General features: G+C 46.8%; 1 protein-coding gene across 1 annotated transcript; it reads right to left on the reverse strand.

Moving 5' to 3' along the window:
- Positions 1–3,829: 3,829 nt before the first annotated feature.
- On the reverse strand, positions 3,830–4,333 carry LOC135571351 (uncharacterized). The gene has a single exon (XM_065017128.1). It carries the CDS (start codon positions 4,331–4,333, stop codon positions 3,830–3,832), a length of 504 nt encoding a protein of 167 aa, XP_064873200.1.
- Between the last annotated feature and the right edge of the window lie 9,431 nt (positions 4,334–13,764).

Raw genomic sequence — 13,764 nt, forward strand, 5'->3', positions numbered from 1 at the left:
TCCAAAAAGCATTTTATTTTAGGGGGGGAGGTCCACAAGTCACATCGCCCAGTTCTCTTATTGTACGCCCGGTGGACTGAAACGTGATCCAGACCTGATCCAGACAGACCCTGATCCAGACCCTGATCCAGACCCTGATCCAGACCCTGATCCAGACCTGATCAGACCTGATCCAGACCCTGATCCAGACCCTGATCTAGACCTGATCCAGACCTGATCCAGACCCTGATCCAGACCTGATCCAGACCCTGATCCAGACCCTGATCCAGACCCTGATCCAGACCTGATCCAGACCCTGATCCAGACCCTGATTCAGACCTGATCCAGACCTGATCCAGACCCTGATCCAGACCTGATCCTGACCCTGATCCTGACCTCTCCCCTCACGCACTTCTCTCCTTGCACTCCTTTATGTAATAATCCTGAGAAGAAGACTATGTTTGGGTCAGAACTCAAAGAGCCTCAAGCCGGGCCACCAACACCTCCTGCTCCTTCCCAAACGGGTGTCGGACACATGTGGCGGAACGAAATGACCCCTATGCATGCTGGGAGAGTGTGGCAACTCTCAAAGTGTAGCACCGCTGAGGACGTGTCCCTGGGCCAATGGATGCTTGGTACTGTTTCACAAGGCATCATAAATCCGGCTTAGGCCTTCTTGGGTTGGTTGGTAAATCACATCGTAAAAGCCGACAATCACGTGTCTTGTTGAGTTGTTTCATTACTTTTTGTTGTATTTTAAATTTATAACCCAGAGAGGAGTGCGACATCCAGCAAAATATTGTTTTTTTCATCCAAGAGTCAAGCCGTGAAGTCCAAGCAAGTGATTAGAGATCATAACGTATACTTGGACAAAACATGATTAAATGTTGTGGCCCGTATGAAATTCACAGCTGCAATATTGCCATGTCAATAACATCTAAATATAAATATGGAGATTTTGCCAGGGAAGTGTATGAACATTGCCCTCTATTTAACAACATTCAGTGGTTAGTTCATATTCTAAGTGTCAAAAACAGATATCACTCCTACAAATACATTTTTTAGAAACTCACTGCACTTCACACTTTCTAAAAGTACAGGAAAACCGTTCATAGTGGAGTTATACATCACAAATGACCACCTTTTGGTTACTTCTTCTATTTAAAAAAACTGTACACTCCTGAAGAGATTTCTGGTAGGCGTCAATGTACACATCTTCAAGCCACAGTATCAACTACCCTGGGCTATTGCTTGGATTCCTTCATTGACTGTTGGTTTGGATACAATGTTTGGATCCTTTCATTGTGTGATCAGTATCCCCTATCAGAAAATAACTATACCTAATAAACATATTTTCATGCTCTCTCTCTCTCTCTCTCTCTCTCTCTCTGCCCATCCCTCTCTCTCTCTGCCCATCCCCCTCTCTCTGCCCCTCCCTCTCTCTCTCTCTCTGCCCTCTCTCTCTCTCTGCCTCTCCTCTCTCCCCCTCTCTCTCCCCCGTCCTCTCTCTCTGCCTCTCTCTCTCTCTCTCCTCCCTTTCCTCTACTCACAGCTTCTCGTTCTGCTGTCTGGTCACAAGGGGGTAGCATTGACCCAATCTTGGGAAGCCAGGCTATATCCGTGAGTCAATAGATTGACCCAATCTTGGGAAGCCAGGCTATATCCGTGAGTCAATAGATTGACCCAATCTTAGGAAGCCAGGCTATATCCGTGAGTCAATAGATTGACCCAATCTTAGGAAGCCAGGCTATATCCGTGAGTCAATAGATTGACCCAATCTTAGGAAGCCAGGCTATATCCGTGAGTCAATAGATTGACCCAATCCATCCCCCATTGCTTCCATGGATCATCTGCTTTGTCTAATTTCTATGTGTATAAGGCATCTATTTAATCAGTACATGCATTGTTAACGTCTTCATTCCTGCCATATTTTGACAATAATATTTGTTTAATAATCTAGTGGATTCAATCAATCCCATTATTTAGCAGAATCCAACAAAATCGGTAACATTTTTAAATATTTTTTTACCGCTATGCATTATAATAGTATTGTTAGAAACAAACACACACAAGATCATATATACACACACACACAAACACACACACGCACACACGCACGCACACACACGCACACACGCACACGCACGCACGCACACACACACACACACACAAAGGGTTCCCTGATGTCCCTATTCAACATCATTGGCATGGTGCGTGAAGACGCTGCACGACCATATTTTACTCTCAGACAATACTGGGGTCAAGACATTTGATTGGCCCATTAATGCATATGAATCCCAGCTCTGGGTAAGCATGCATTTGACTGGAGACAAATTTGATGTGGGGGAAAGGTCAGCCCCTCCTCAATTTCTCATCAGGACAAGCCAAACCCCTGCTTCCTATCAAACCATGTCCGGTGGTGGCTACTAAGGCTGCGTTGTTATGATGTGTTGTTGAGCGTTTCAGAGACCTGCAATATATACGCCATAGAAGTGAGTGTATCTTGTATTTGTGGTTTTGTTTTGAAGTGGCGATGCGGCTTCATAAACAGAATTCTTACCAGTCCGGTAAAGATTGGAGTCAATGGCAGGTGCCTAGTTACTAGTGCCTAGTTACTAGTGTCTAGTTACTAGTGCCTAATTACTAGTGTCTAGTTACTAGTGCCTAGTTACTCGTGCCTAGTTACTAGTGCCTAATTACTAGTGTCTAGTTACTAGTGCCTAGTTACTCGTGCCTAGTTACTAGTGCCTAGTTACTAGTGCCTAATTACTAGTGTCTAGTTACTAGTGCCTAATTACTAGTGTCTAGTTACTAGTGCCTAATTACTAGTGTCTAGTTACTAGTGCCTAGTTACTAGTGCCTAGTTACTCGTGCCTAGTTACTCGTGCCTAGTTACTAGTGCCTAATTACTAGTGCCTAGTTACTAGTGCCTAGTTACGGTAATCCAGATCTCCCTATGTCATTCCACAGTAAAGTAGAAAAAAACAACAACAAATAAATATACCTCAACAGAATCCTATAGATCCGACTTTGAATAAACATAATATATTATTTAAAACAATATTTTCCTGGAGGGGGAGGGACACAGATACGGATACAGATTCTCTCCCTGAGAAACTGAAACCTGGTTGAACCTGATACTCTGCCGCTCGCAAATGTATTCCAGCAAAAGAAAATTACCTTGGCTTCGCAAAGGGAGATCCAATCTCTCGGTGCATGACACAGGACAGGAAAGGCTTCTAACTGTTATTACTATGTGTCGGCTCACATTAGGAGCAGGGGGAGAGAGAGGGAGGCAGAGTGAGAGGAGAGGGAGGGACAAGGAGAGGGTGTGGGGGAGCTAGGAGAGGGGACCTCCGAAGCTGAAAGACGAACCAATATCTGTCTATGAGTGAAACCACCCTCCCTTACCCATCCCCAAGTACCATCACCCTCTTCCCAACCACTCCCCCCACCTTTCCTTCCATCATGACAGGCCACAGATGGATTCTGAACAAGGTGGAGGAGGTACAGGGGGAATAGAAGAGGTGGAAGGAGGGTAGGGGTATTGGATGCTCGTATTTGCTAGCCTCCCGCAAAAGACTCCATCATGCTGTTTCAATTTCTGCTGTCACGTTCGCTCTGGAGGCCTGTCCTGTGTCTGCCTCTTCTCCTGTTCTATTTCAGACCTGGGATGTTATAATATCACTCACCATCACACGTGTGTGTGTGTGTGTGTGTGTGTGTGTGTGTGTGTGTGTGTGTGTGTGTCTGTGTGTGGTTGTGTGTGTGTGTGGTGTGTGTGTGCCCGTCCGTGTGTGGGATGGTAGAGAGTGTGAATGACTATTGGCACTGCCTCCAGTGCGATCCGTTACGGTTGTGGGGTCCTCACATTGTGAGTGTGGTTGTCTGGTTGTGGGGTCCTCACATGGTGAGTGTGGTTGTCTGGTTGTGGGGTCCTCACATGGTGAGTGTGGTTGTCTGGTTGTGGGGTCCTCACATGGTGAGTGTGGTTGTCTGGTTGTGGGGTCCTCACATTGTGAGTGTGGTTGTCTGGTTGTGGGGTCCTCACATTGTGAGTGTGGTTGTCTGGTTGTGGGGTCCTCACATGGTGAGTGTGGTTGTCTGGTTGTGGGGTCCTCACATGGTGTCTGGTTGTGGGGTGTGGTTGTCTGGTTGTGGGGTCCTCACATGGTGAGTGTGGTTGTCTGGTGGTGAGTGTGGGTCTGGTTGTGGGGTCCTCACATGGTGAGTGTGGTTCTCTGGTTGTGGGGTCCTCACATGGTGAGTGTGGTTGTCTGGTTGTGGGGTCCTCACATGGTGAGTGTGGTTGTTTGGTTGTGAGGCCCTCACATTGTGGGATCTCTTGTGTCATGGAAGTTAAAATTTATGCATGCAGAATGTAGAAATACAAATGGAGTCTTGAGGTATAGAGGTATAGGTATATACAACTGAATACATATATATCTGAATACAACTGAATACATCTATATCTGAATACATCTGAATACATCTATATCTGAATACATCTGAATACATCTATATCTGAATACATCTGAACACATCTATATCTGAATACATCTGGAGGCTAGAGGAATGGAGGCTAGAGGCATAGAGGCTAGAGGCATAGCGGCACAGAGACATAGAGTCATAGAGCCTAGAGGCTAGAGGAATAAAGGCATAGAGGCTAGAGACATAGAAGCTAGAGGAATAGAGGCTAAAGGTATAGAGGCTAGAGGTACAGAGGCATTGTCAGGACCCGGTTACGAACCCGGGTCTCCGGAGTGAGAAACAGTCACTTAACCAACTGAGCCACGAATAGTCGGCAGAACCCAGAAGATGAGGCAGACACAGCAGTACTTGAGACGGTGTATTTAATGAAGTAAAAAATGAAGTCCTTCAGGAACACATGTAACTCCACAACCTCAAAAGGAATTCCACAAGAACAAAGGTAATCCTCCAAGACAAAAAAGGTAAATCCACAAGGTGGTAGGTATAGCACAAAAAGCCTCAAAAGATACTCAAAAATAAATAAACAAGAACAAAAAACAGAATTCCACAAGAGCGTCCACCGGGATCAACAAGAGTTAACAGAATACTAGGGCTGGGTGCTAACATACAAACACAGAGCAAAGGACTGAGGAAAACAAAGGGTTTAAATACAATCAGGGGAAACGAGGCACAGGTGCAAATAATAATGGGGATCAAGGGAAAACAAAAGGTCAAAAGGCACAATGGGGGCATCTAGTGACCAAAACCGGAACAACCCTAGCCAAATCCTGACAGAATCCCCCTAGGAACGGCTCCTGACGTTCCTACCAGCTCTCTCAGGGTGGAGAGCCCTGAACTGACGAATGAGGTCAGGGTCCAGTATGTCTTTGGCAGGAACCCAGGAGCGCTCCTCGGGACCGTAGCCTTCCCAGTCCACCAGATACTGCCAGGACCGCTGCACCCGGCGGGAATCCAGTATCCGATGGACGGTATAAGCCCGGCTGGCCTCCAATGACACGAGGCGGAGGGGGAGGTATGTCTGCCGGGACAAGGGGAGAAAAACAACAGGTTTTAATAAGGAAATGTGAAATGTGGGATTAATCTTAAGGGATCTGGGTAAGTGTAGGCGATAAGAAACTGGGTTAACTCTCCTGGCAACCTTAAAGGGACCGATGTATTTTTGGGACAGCTTGCGAGACTCCACCCGTAGTGGTAAGTCTCTTGTGGAGAGCCAGACTCTCTGGCCGGGCGCAGGGTAGGCCCGGGACGGCGACGTCTGTTGGCTTGTTGTTGGTACCTCTGTGAGGAACGCATAAGATTAAGACGAGTCTTCCTCCACATAAGCCGACAGCGTCTGGAACTTCAAGGCTGAAGGCACTCTGACTTCTGCCTCCTGGTCCGGGAACAATGGAGGGGCATAGCCAAACTGACACTCGTGCGGGGACATACCAGTGGAGGAGGAGCGCAAGGTGTTGTGCGCGTATTCGGCCCAAACAATGAAGGACGACCATGTGGACGGGTTGTTACGAGTCATACATCGGAGGGTGGCTTCCAGCTCTTGATTCATCCTCTCTGTTTGGCCGTTGGACTCGGATGGTACCCTGAAGATAGACTGGCAGAAGCACCCATGAGTTGGCAGAAGGCCTTCCAAAACCTTGAGGCGAACTGGGGACCTCTGTCAGAAACCATATCTTGAGGAATGCCGAAGACTCGGAACACATGATTAATTACCAACTCAGCCGTCTCCTTGGCAGAAGGTAACTTAGTCAGAGGAACGAACCTGGCCGCCTTTGAAAACCTGTCGATTATGACTAGGATAGTAGTATTGCCATGGGATGGAGGAAGGCCAGTAATAAAGTCCAACGAGATATGGGACCAGGGTCTGTGGGGAATAGGTAAAGGGTGAAGGAGTCCTTGAGGCGGAGGTGAGAAGATTTGCCCTGGCAGCACACGGGGCAGGCATTGACGAAAGAGGCAACGTCTTCTCTTATGGTAGGCCACCAGAACTTACGCTGGATGAACTCCAAGGTGCGACCTACGCCCGGGTGACAGGTGAGGCGAGAGGAGTGCCCCCACAGAAGGACCTGAGTCCTCACTGCCTTGGGGACAAACAACCGATTGGCAGGACCCCCTTTCGGGTCCGGTTCGATAGCTTGAGCTCGTCTCACGGTATCCTCAACTTGCCATGAAATCGGAGCCACGATCTTAGCAGCAGGAAGGACAGGCATGTCCGTGTCATCTCGAATGGCAGGAGCGTAGACTCGGGACAGGGCATCCGGTTTGAGATTCTTCGACCCGGGCCGATAGGTGAGGATAAACTGGAATCGATTGAAGAAAAGAGACCATCTAGCTTGTCTAGAGTTCAACCGCTCGCCTGCTGGATATACTCCAGATTTTGTGGTCCGTAAGCACTTGAAACGGGTGAGAAGCCCCCTCGAGCCAGTGTCTCCATTCCTTCAATGCCATCTTAACCGCTAGGAGTTCACGTTCCCCCACATCGTAGTTCCTCTCAGCCGGGGTAAGCCGGTGTGAGAAGAAAGCGCACGGATGAAGCTTCTTGTCTTCACCCCTCTGAGACAGGACAGCTCCAACACCAACCTCTGAGGCGTCTACCTCCACCACAAACAGTTCATCCGTAGTCGGTAGTATCAGGATGGGAGCAGAGAGGACGCGCTGCTTGAGTCCTTGGAAGGCAGTCTCAGCTTCTCTTCCCCACAAAAACCTTGCATTGCCACCCTTGGTTAAAGCTGAGAGAGGGGCTGCCACCAAGCTGAAGTTCTTGATGAACTTGCGGTAAAAGTTTGTGAAGCCCAGGAAACGCTGAACTTCCTTAACGGATTTGGGGGGCTCTGTGTTTCTGTCAGGACCCGGTTACGAACCCGGGTCTCCGGAGTGAGAAACAGTCACTTAACCAACTGAGCCACGAATAGTCGGCAGAACCCAGAAGATGAGGCAGACACAGCAGTACTTGAGACGGTGTATTTAATGAAGTAAAAAATGAAGTCCTTCAGGAACACATGTAACTCCACAACCTCAAAAGGAATTCCACAAGAACAAAGGTAATCCTCCAAGACAAAAAAGGTAAATCCACAAGGTGGTAGGTATAGCACAAAAAGCCTCAAAAGATACTCAAAAATAAATAAACAAGAACAAAAAACAGAATTCCACAAGAGCGTCCACCGGGATCAACAAGAGTTAACAGAATACTAGGGCTGGGTGCTAACATACAAACACAGAGCAAAGGACTGAGGAAAACAAAGGGTTTAAATACAATCAGGGGAAACGAGGCACAGGTGCAAATAATAATGGGGATCAAGGGAAAACAAAAGGTCAAAAGGCACAATGGGGGCATCTAGTGACCAAAAACCGGAACAACCCTGGCCAAATCCTGACAGGCATAGAGGGTACACACTCTCACACGTGCATGTACACATGCACTTTCTACTATATCTGAATACATCTATATCTGAATACATCTGAATACATCTTTATCTGAACGCATCTGAATACATCTATATCTGAATACATCTGAATACATCTATATCTGAATACATCTGAATACATCTATATCTGAATACATCTGAATACATCTATATCTGAATACATCTGAATTAATCTATATCTGAATACATCTGAATACATCTATATCTCAATACATCTGGACATACATCTGAATACATCTATATCTGAATACATCTGAATACATCTATATCTGAATATATCTGACTACATCTATATCTGAATACATCTCTATCTGAATACATCTGAATACATCTATATCTGAATACATCTATATCTGAATACATCTATATCTGAATACATCTATATCTGAATACATCTCTATCTGAATACATCTCTATCTGAATACAACTGAATACATCTATATCTGAATACAACTGAATACATCTATATCTGAATACATCTGAATACATCTATATCTGAATACATCTATATCTGAATACAACTGAATACATCTATATTTACATTTACATTTAAGTCATTTAGCAGACGCTCTTATCCAGAGCGACTTACATCTGAACATACATCTGAATACATCTATATCTGAATACATCTGAATACATCTATATCTGAATATATCTGACTACATCTATATCTGAATACATCTCTATCTGAATACATCTGAATACATCTATATCTGAATACATCTATATCTGAATACATCTATATCTGAATACATCTCTATCTGAATACAACTGAATACATCTATATCTGAATACAACTGAATACATCTATATCTGAATACATCTATATCGGAATACATCGGAACACATCTATATCTGAATACATCTGAACACATCTATATCTGAATACATCTGAACACATCTATATCTGAATACATCTGAATAAATCTATATCTGAATACATCTGAATACATCTATATCTGAATACATCTATATCTGAACACATCTGAATACATCTATATCTGAATACATCTATATCTGAATACATCTATATCTGAATATATCTGAATACATCTATATCTGAACTCATCTAAACTCAGCAAAAAAAGAAACGTCCCTTTTTCAGGACCCTGTCTTTCAAAGATAATTCGTAAAATCCAAATATGTAACTTCACGGATCTTCATTGTAAAGGGTTTAAACACTGTTTCCCATGCTTGTTCAATGAACCGTAAACAATTAATGAACATGCATCTGTGGAACGGTCGTTAAGACACTAACAGCTTACAGATGGTAGGCAATTAAGGTCACAGTTATGAAAACTAAGGACACTAAAGAGGCCTTTCTACTGACTCTGAAAAACACCAAAAGAAAGATGCCCAGTGTCCCTGCTCATCTGCTTGAACGTGCCTTAGGCATGTTGCAAGGAGGTATGAGGACTGCAGATGTGGCCAGGGCAATAAATTGCAATGTCCGTACTGTGGGATGCCTAAGAAAGCGCTACAGGGAGACAGGACGGACAGCTGATCGTCCTCGCAGTGGCAGACCACGAGTAACAACACCTGCACAGGATCGGTAGATCCGAACATCACACCTGCGGGACAGGTACAGGATGGCAACAACAACTGCTCGAGTTACACCAGGAAGGCACAATCCCTCCATCAGTGCTCAGACTGTCCGCAATAGGCTGAGAGAGGCTGGACCGAGGACTTGTAGGCCTGCTGTAAGGCAGGTCCTCACCAGACATCGCCTAAGGACACAAACCCACCGTCGCTGGACCAGACAGGACTGCCAAAAAGTGCACTTCACTGATGAGTTGTGGTTTTGTCTCACCAGGGGTGATGGTCGGATTCGCGTTTATTGTCAAAGGAATGAGCGTTACACAGAGGCCTGTACTGGTGGCACCGGGATCCTCATCTCTCCCAAGTGGTCATTCTCTCTTTCTCCCCTTACCCATCTGTCTATCGCCTCCTTTGAATTCCATGCTGTCACAGTTACCAGCCCTTTCAAGCTCAACATCCTTATCATTTATCGCCCTCCAGGTTCCCTCGGAGAGTTCATCAATGAGCTTGATGCCTTGATAAGCTCCTTTCCTGAGGACGGCTCACCTCTCACAGTTCTGGGCGACTTTAACCTCCCCACGTCTACTCATTCCTCTCTGCCTCCTTCTTTCCACTCCTCTCCTCTTTTGACCTCACCCTCTCACCTTCCCCCCCTACTCACAAGGCAGGCAATACGCTCGACCTCATCTTTACTAGATGCTGTTCTTCCACTAACCTCAATTGCAACTCCCCTCCAAGTCTCCGACCACTACCTTGTATCCTTTTCCCTCTCGCTCTCATCCAACACTTCCCACACTGCCCCTACTCGGATGGTATCGCACCGTCCCAACCTTCGCTCTCTCTCCCCGCTACTCTCTCCTCTTCCATCCTATCATCTCTTCCGTCTGCTCAAACCTTCTCCAACCTATCTCCTGATTCTGCCTCCTCAACCCTCCTCTCCTCCCTTTCTGCATCCTTTGACTCTCTATGTCCCCTATCCTCCAGGCCGGCTCGGTCCTCCCTCCCGCTCCGTGGCTCGACGACTCATTGCGAGCTCACAGAACAGGGCTCCGGGCAGCCGAGCGGAAATGGAGGAAAACTCGCCTCCCTGCGGACCTGGCATCCTTTCACTCCCTCCTCTCTACATGTTCCTCTTCTGTCTCTGCTGCTAAAGCCACTTTCTACCACTCTAAATTCCAAGCATCTGCCTCTAACCCTAGGAAGCTCTTTGCCACCTTCTCCTCCCTCCTGAATCCTCCTCCCCCTCCCCCTCCTCCCTCTCTGCAGATGACTTCGTCAACCATTTTGAAAAGAAGGTCGACGACATCCGATCCTCGTTTGCTAAGTCAAACGACACCGCTGGTTCTGCTCACACTGCCCTACCCTGTGCTCTGACCTCTTTCTCCCCTCTCTCTCCAGATGAAATCTCACGTCTTGTGACGGCCGGCCGCCCAACAACCTGCCCGCTTGACCCTATCCCCTCCTCTCTTCTCCAGACCATTTCCGGAGACCTTCTCCCTTACCTCACCTCGCTCATCAACTCATCCCTGACCGCTGGCTACGTCCCTTCCGTCTTCAAGAGAGCGAGAGTTGCACCCCTTCTGAAAAAAACCTACACTCGATCCCTCCGATGTCAACAACTACAGACCAGTATCCCTTCTTTCTTTTCTCTCCAAAACTCTTGAACGTGCCGTCCTTGGCCAGCTCTCCCGCTATCTCTCTCAGAATGACCTTCTTGATCCAAATCAGTCAGGTTTCAAGACTAGTCATTCAACTGAGACTGCTCTTCTCTGTATCACGGAGGCGCTCCGCACTGCTAAAGCTAACTCTCTCTCCTCTGCTCTCATCCTTCTAGACCTATCGGCTGCCTTCGATACTGTGAACCATCAGATCCTCCTCTCCACCCTCTCCGAGTTGGGCATCTCCGGCGCGGCCCACGCTTGGATTGCGTCCTACCTGACAGGTCGCTCCTACCAGGTGGCGTGGCGAGAATCTGTCTCCTCACCACGCGCTCTCACCACTGGCGTCCCCAGGGCTCTGTTCTAGGCCCTCTCCTATTCTCGCTATACACCAAGTCACTTGGCTCTGTCATAACCTCACATGGTCTCTCCTATCATTGCTATGCAGACGACACACAATTAATCTTCTCCTTTCCCCCTTCTGATGACCAGGTGGCGAATCGCATCTCTGCATGTCTGGCAGACATATCAGTGTGGATGACGGATCACCACCTCAAGCTGAACCTCGGCAAGACGGAGCTGCTCTTCCTCCCGGGAAGGACTGCCCGCTCCATGATCTCGCCATCACGGTTGACAACTCCATTGGGTCCTCGTCCCAGAGCGCTAAGAACCTTGGCGTGATCCTGGACAACACCCTGTCGTTCTCAACTAACATCAAGGCGGTGGCCCGTTCCTGTAGGTTCATGCTCTACAACATCCGTAGAGTACGACCCTGCCTCACACAGGAAGCGGCGCAGGTCCTAATCCAGGCACTTGTCATCTCCCGTCTGGATTACTGCAACTCGCTGTTGGCTGGGCTCCCTGCCTGTGCCATTAAACCCCTACAACTCATCCAGAACGCCGCAGCCCGTCTGGTGTTCAACCTTCCCAAGTTCTCTCACGTCACCCCGCTCCTCCGCTCCCTCCACTGGCTTCCAGTTGAAGCTCGCATCCGCTACAAGACCATGGTGCTTGCCTACGGAGCTGTGAGGGGAACGGCACCTCAGTACCTCCAGGCTCTGATCAGGCCCTACACCCAAACAAGGGCACTGCGTTCATCCACCTCTGGCCTGCTCGCCTCCCTACCACTGAGGAAGTACAGTTCCCACTCAGCCCAGTCAAAACTGTTCGCTGCTCTGGCCCCCCAATGGTGGAACAAACTCCCTCACGACGCCAGGACAGCGGAGTCAATCACCACCTTCCGGAGACACCTGAAACCCCACCTCTTTAAGGAATACCTAGGATAGGATAAAGTAATCCTTCTCACCCCCCCCTCCTTAAAAGATTTAGATGCACTATTGTAAAGTGGCTGTTCCACTGGATGTCATAAGGTGAACGCACCAATTTGTAAGTTGCTCTGGATAAGAGCGTCTGCTAAATGACTTAAATGTAAATGTAAATGTAAAATACATCTTTATCTGAATACATCTCTATCTGAATACATCTGAATACATCTCTATCTGAATACATCTTCATCTGAATACATCTTTATCTGAATACATATTTATCTGAATACATATTTATCTGAATACATCTCTATCTGAATACATCTTCATCTGAATACATCTCTATCTGAATACATATTTATCTGAATACATCTGAATACATCTCTATCTGAATACATCTCTATCTGAATACATGTACATCTGAATAAATCTGGACACATCTACAGTTGAAGTCGGGAGTTTACATCCACTGAGGTTGGAGTCATTAAAACAAGTTTTTCAACCTCTCCTCACATTTCTTGTTAACAAACTATAGATTTGGCAAGTCGGTAGACCTCAACAAGTCTGATTCATCCTTGGGAGCAATTTCCAAACGCCTGAAGGTACCACGTTCATCTGTACAAACAATAGTACACAAGTATAAACATCATGGGACCATGCAGCCGTCATACCGTTCAGGAAGGAGATGCATTCTGTCTCCTACAGATGAACATACTTTGGTGCGAAAAGTGCAAATCAATCCCAGAACAACAGCAAAGGACCTTGTGAAGATGCTGGAGGAAACAGGTACAAATGTATCTATATCCACAGTTAAACGAGTCCTATATTGACATAACCTGAAAGGCCGCTCAGCAAGGAAGAAGCCACTCCTCCAAACTGCACCTGGGGAAAATTAGATGGTACTTTTTGGAGAAATGGCCTCTGGTCTGATGAAACAAAAATAGAACTGTTTGGCCATAATGATCATCGTTATGTTTGGAAGAAGAAGGGGGAGGCTTGCAAGCCGAAGAACACCATCCCAACCATGAAGCACGGGGGTGGCAGCATCATGTTGTTGGGGTGCTTTGCTGCAGGAGGGACTGGTGCACTTCAGAAAATAGATGGCATCATGAGGCAGGAAAATTATGTGGATATATTGAAGCAACATCTCAAGACATCAATCAGGAAGTTAAAGCTTGGTTGCAAATGGGTCTTCCAAATGGACAATGACCCAATGCATACTTCAAGGTTGTGGCAAAATGACTTAAGGACAACAAAGTCAAGGTATTGGAGTGACCATCACAAAGCCCTGACCTCAATGCCATAGAACATTTGTGGGCAGAACTGAAAAAGCGTGTGCGAGCAAGGAGGCCTACAAACCTGACTCAGTTACACCAGCTCTGTCAGGAGGAATGGGCCAAAATTCACCCA

This window comes from Oncorhynchus nerka, linkage group LG4 (genome assembly GCF_034236695.1).
Source record: "Oncorhynchus nerka isolate Pitt River linkage group LG4, Oner_Uvic_2.0, whole genome shotgun sequence".
NCBI lineage: Eukaryota > Metazoa > Chordata > Actinopteri > Salmoniformes > Salmonidae > Oncorhynchus > Oncorhynchus nerka.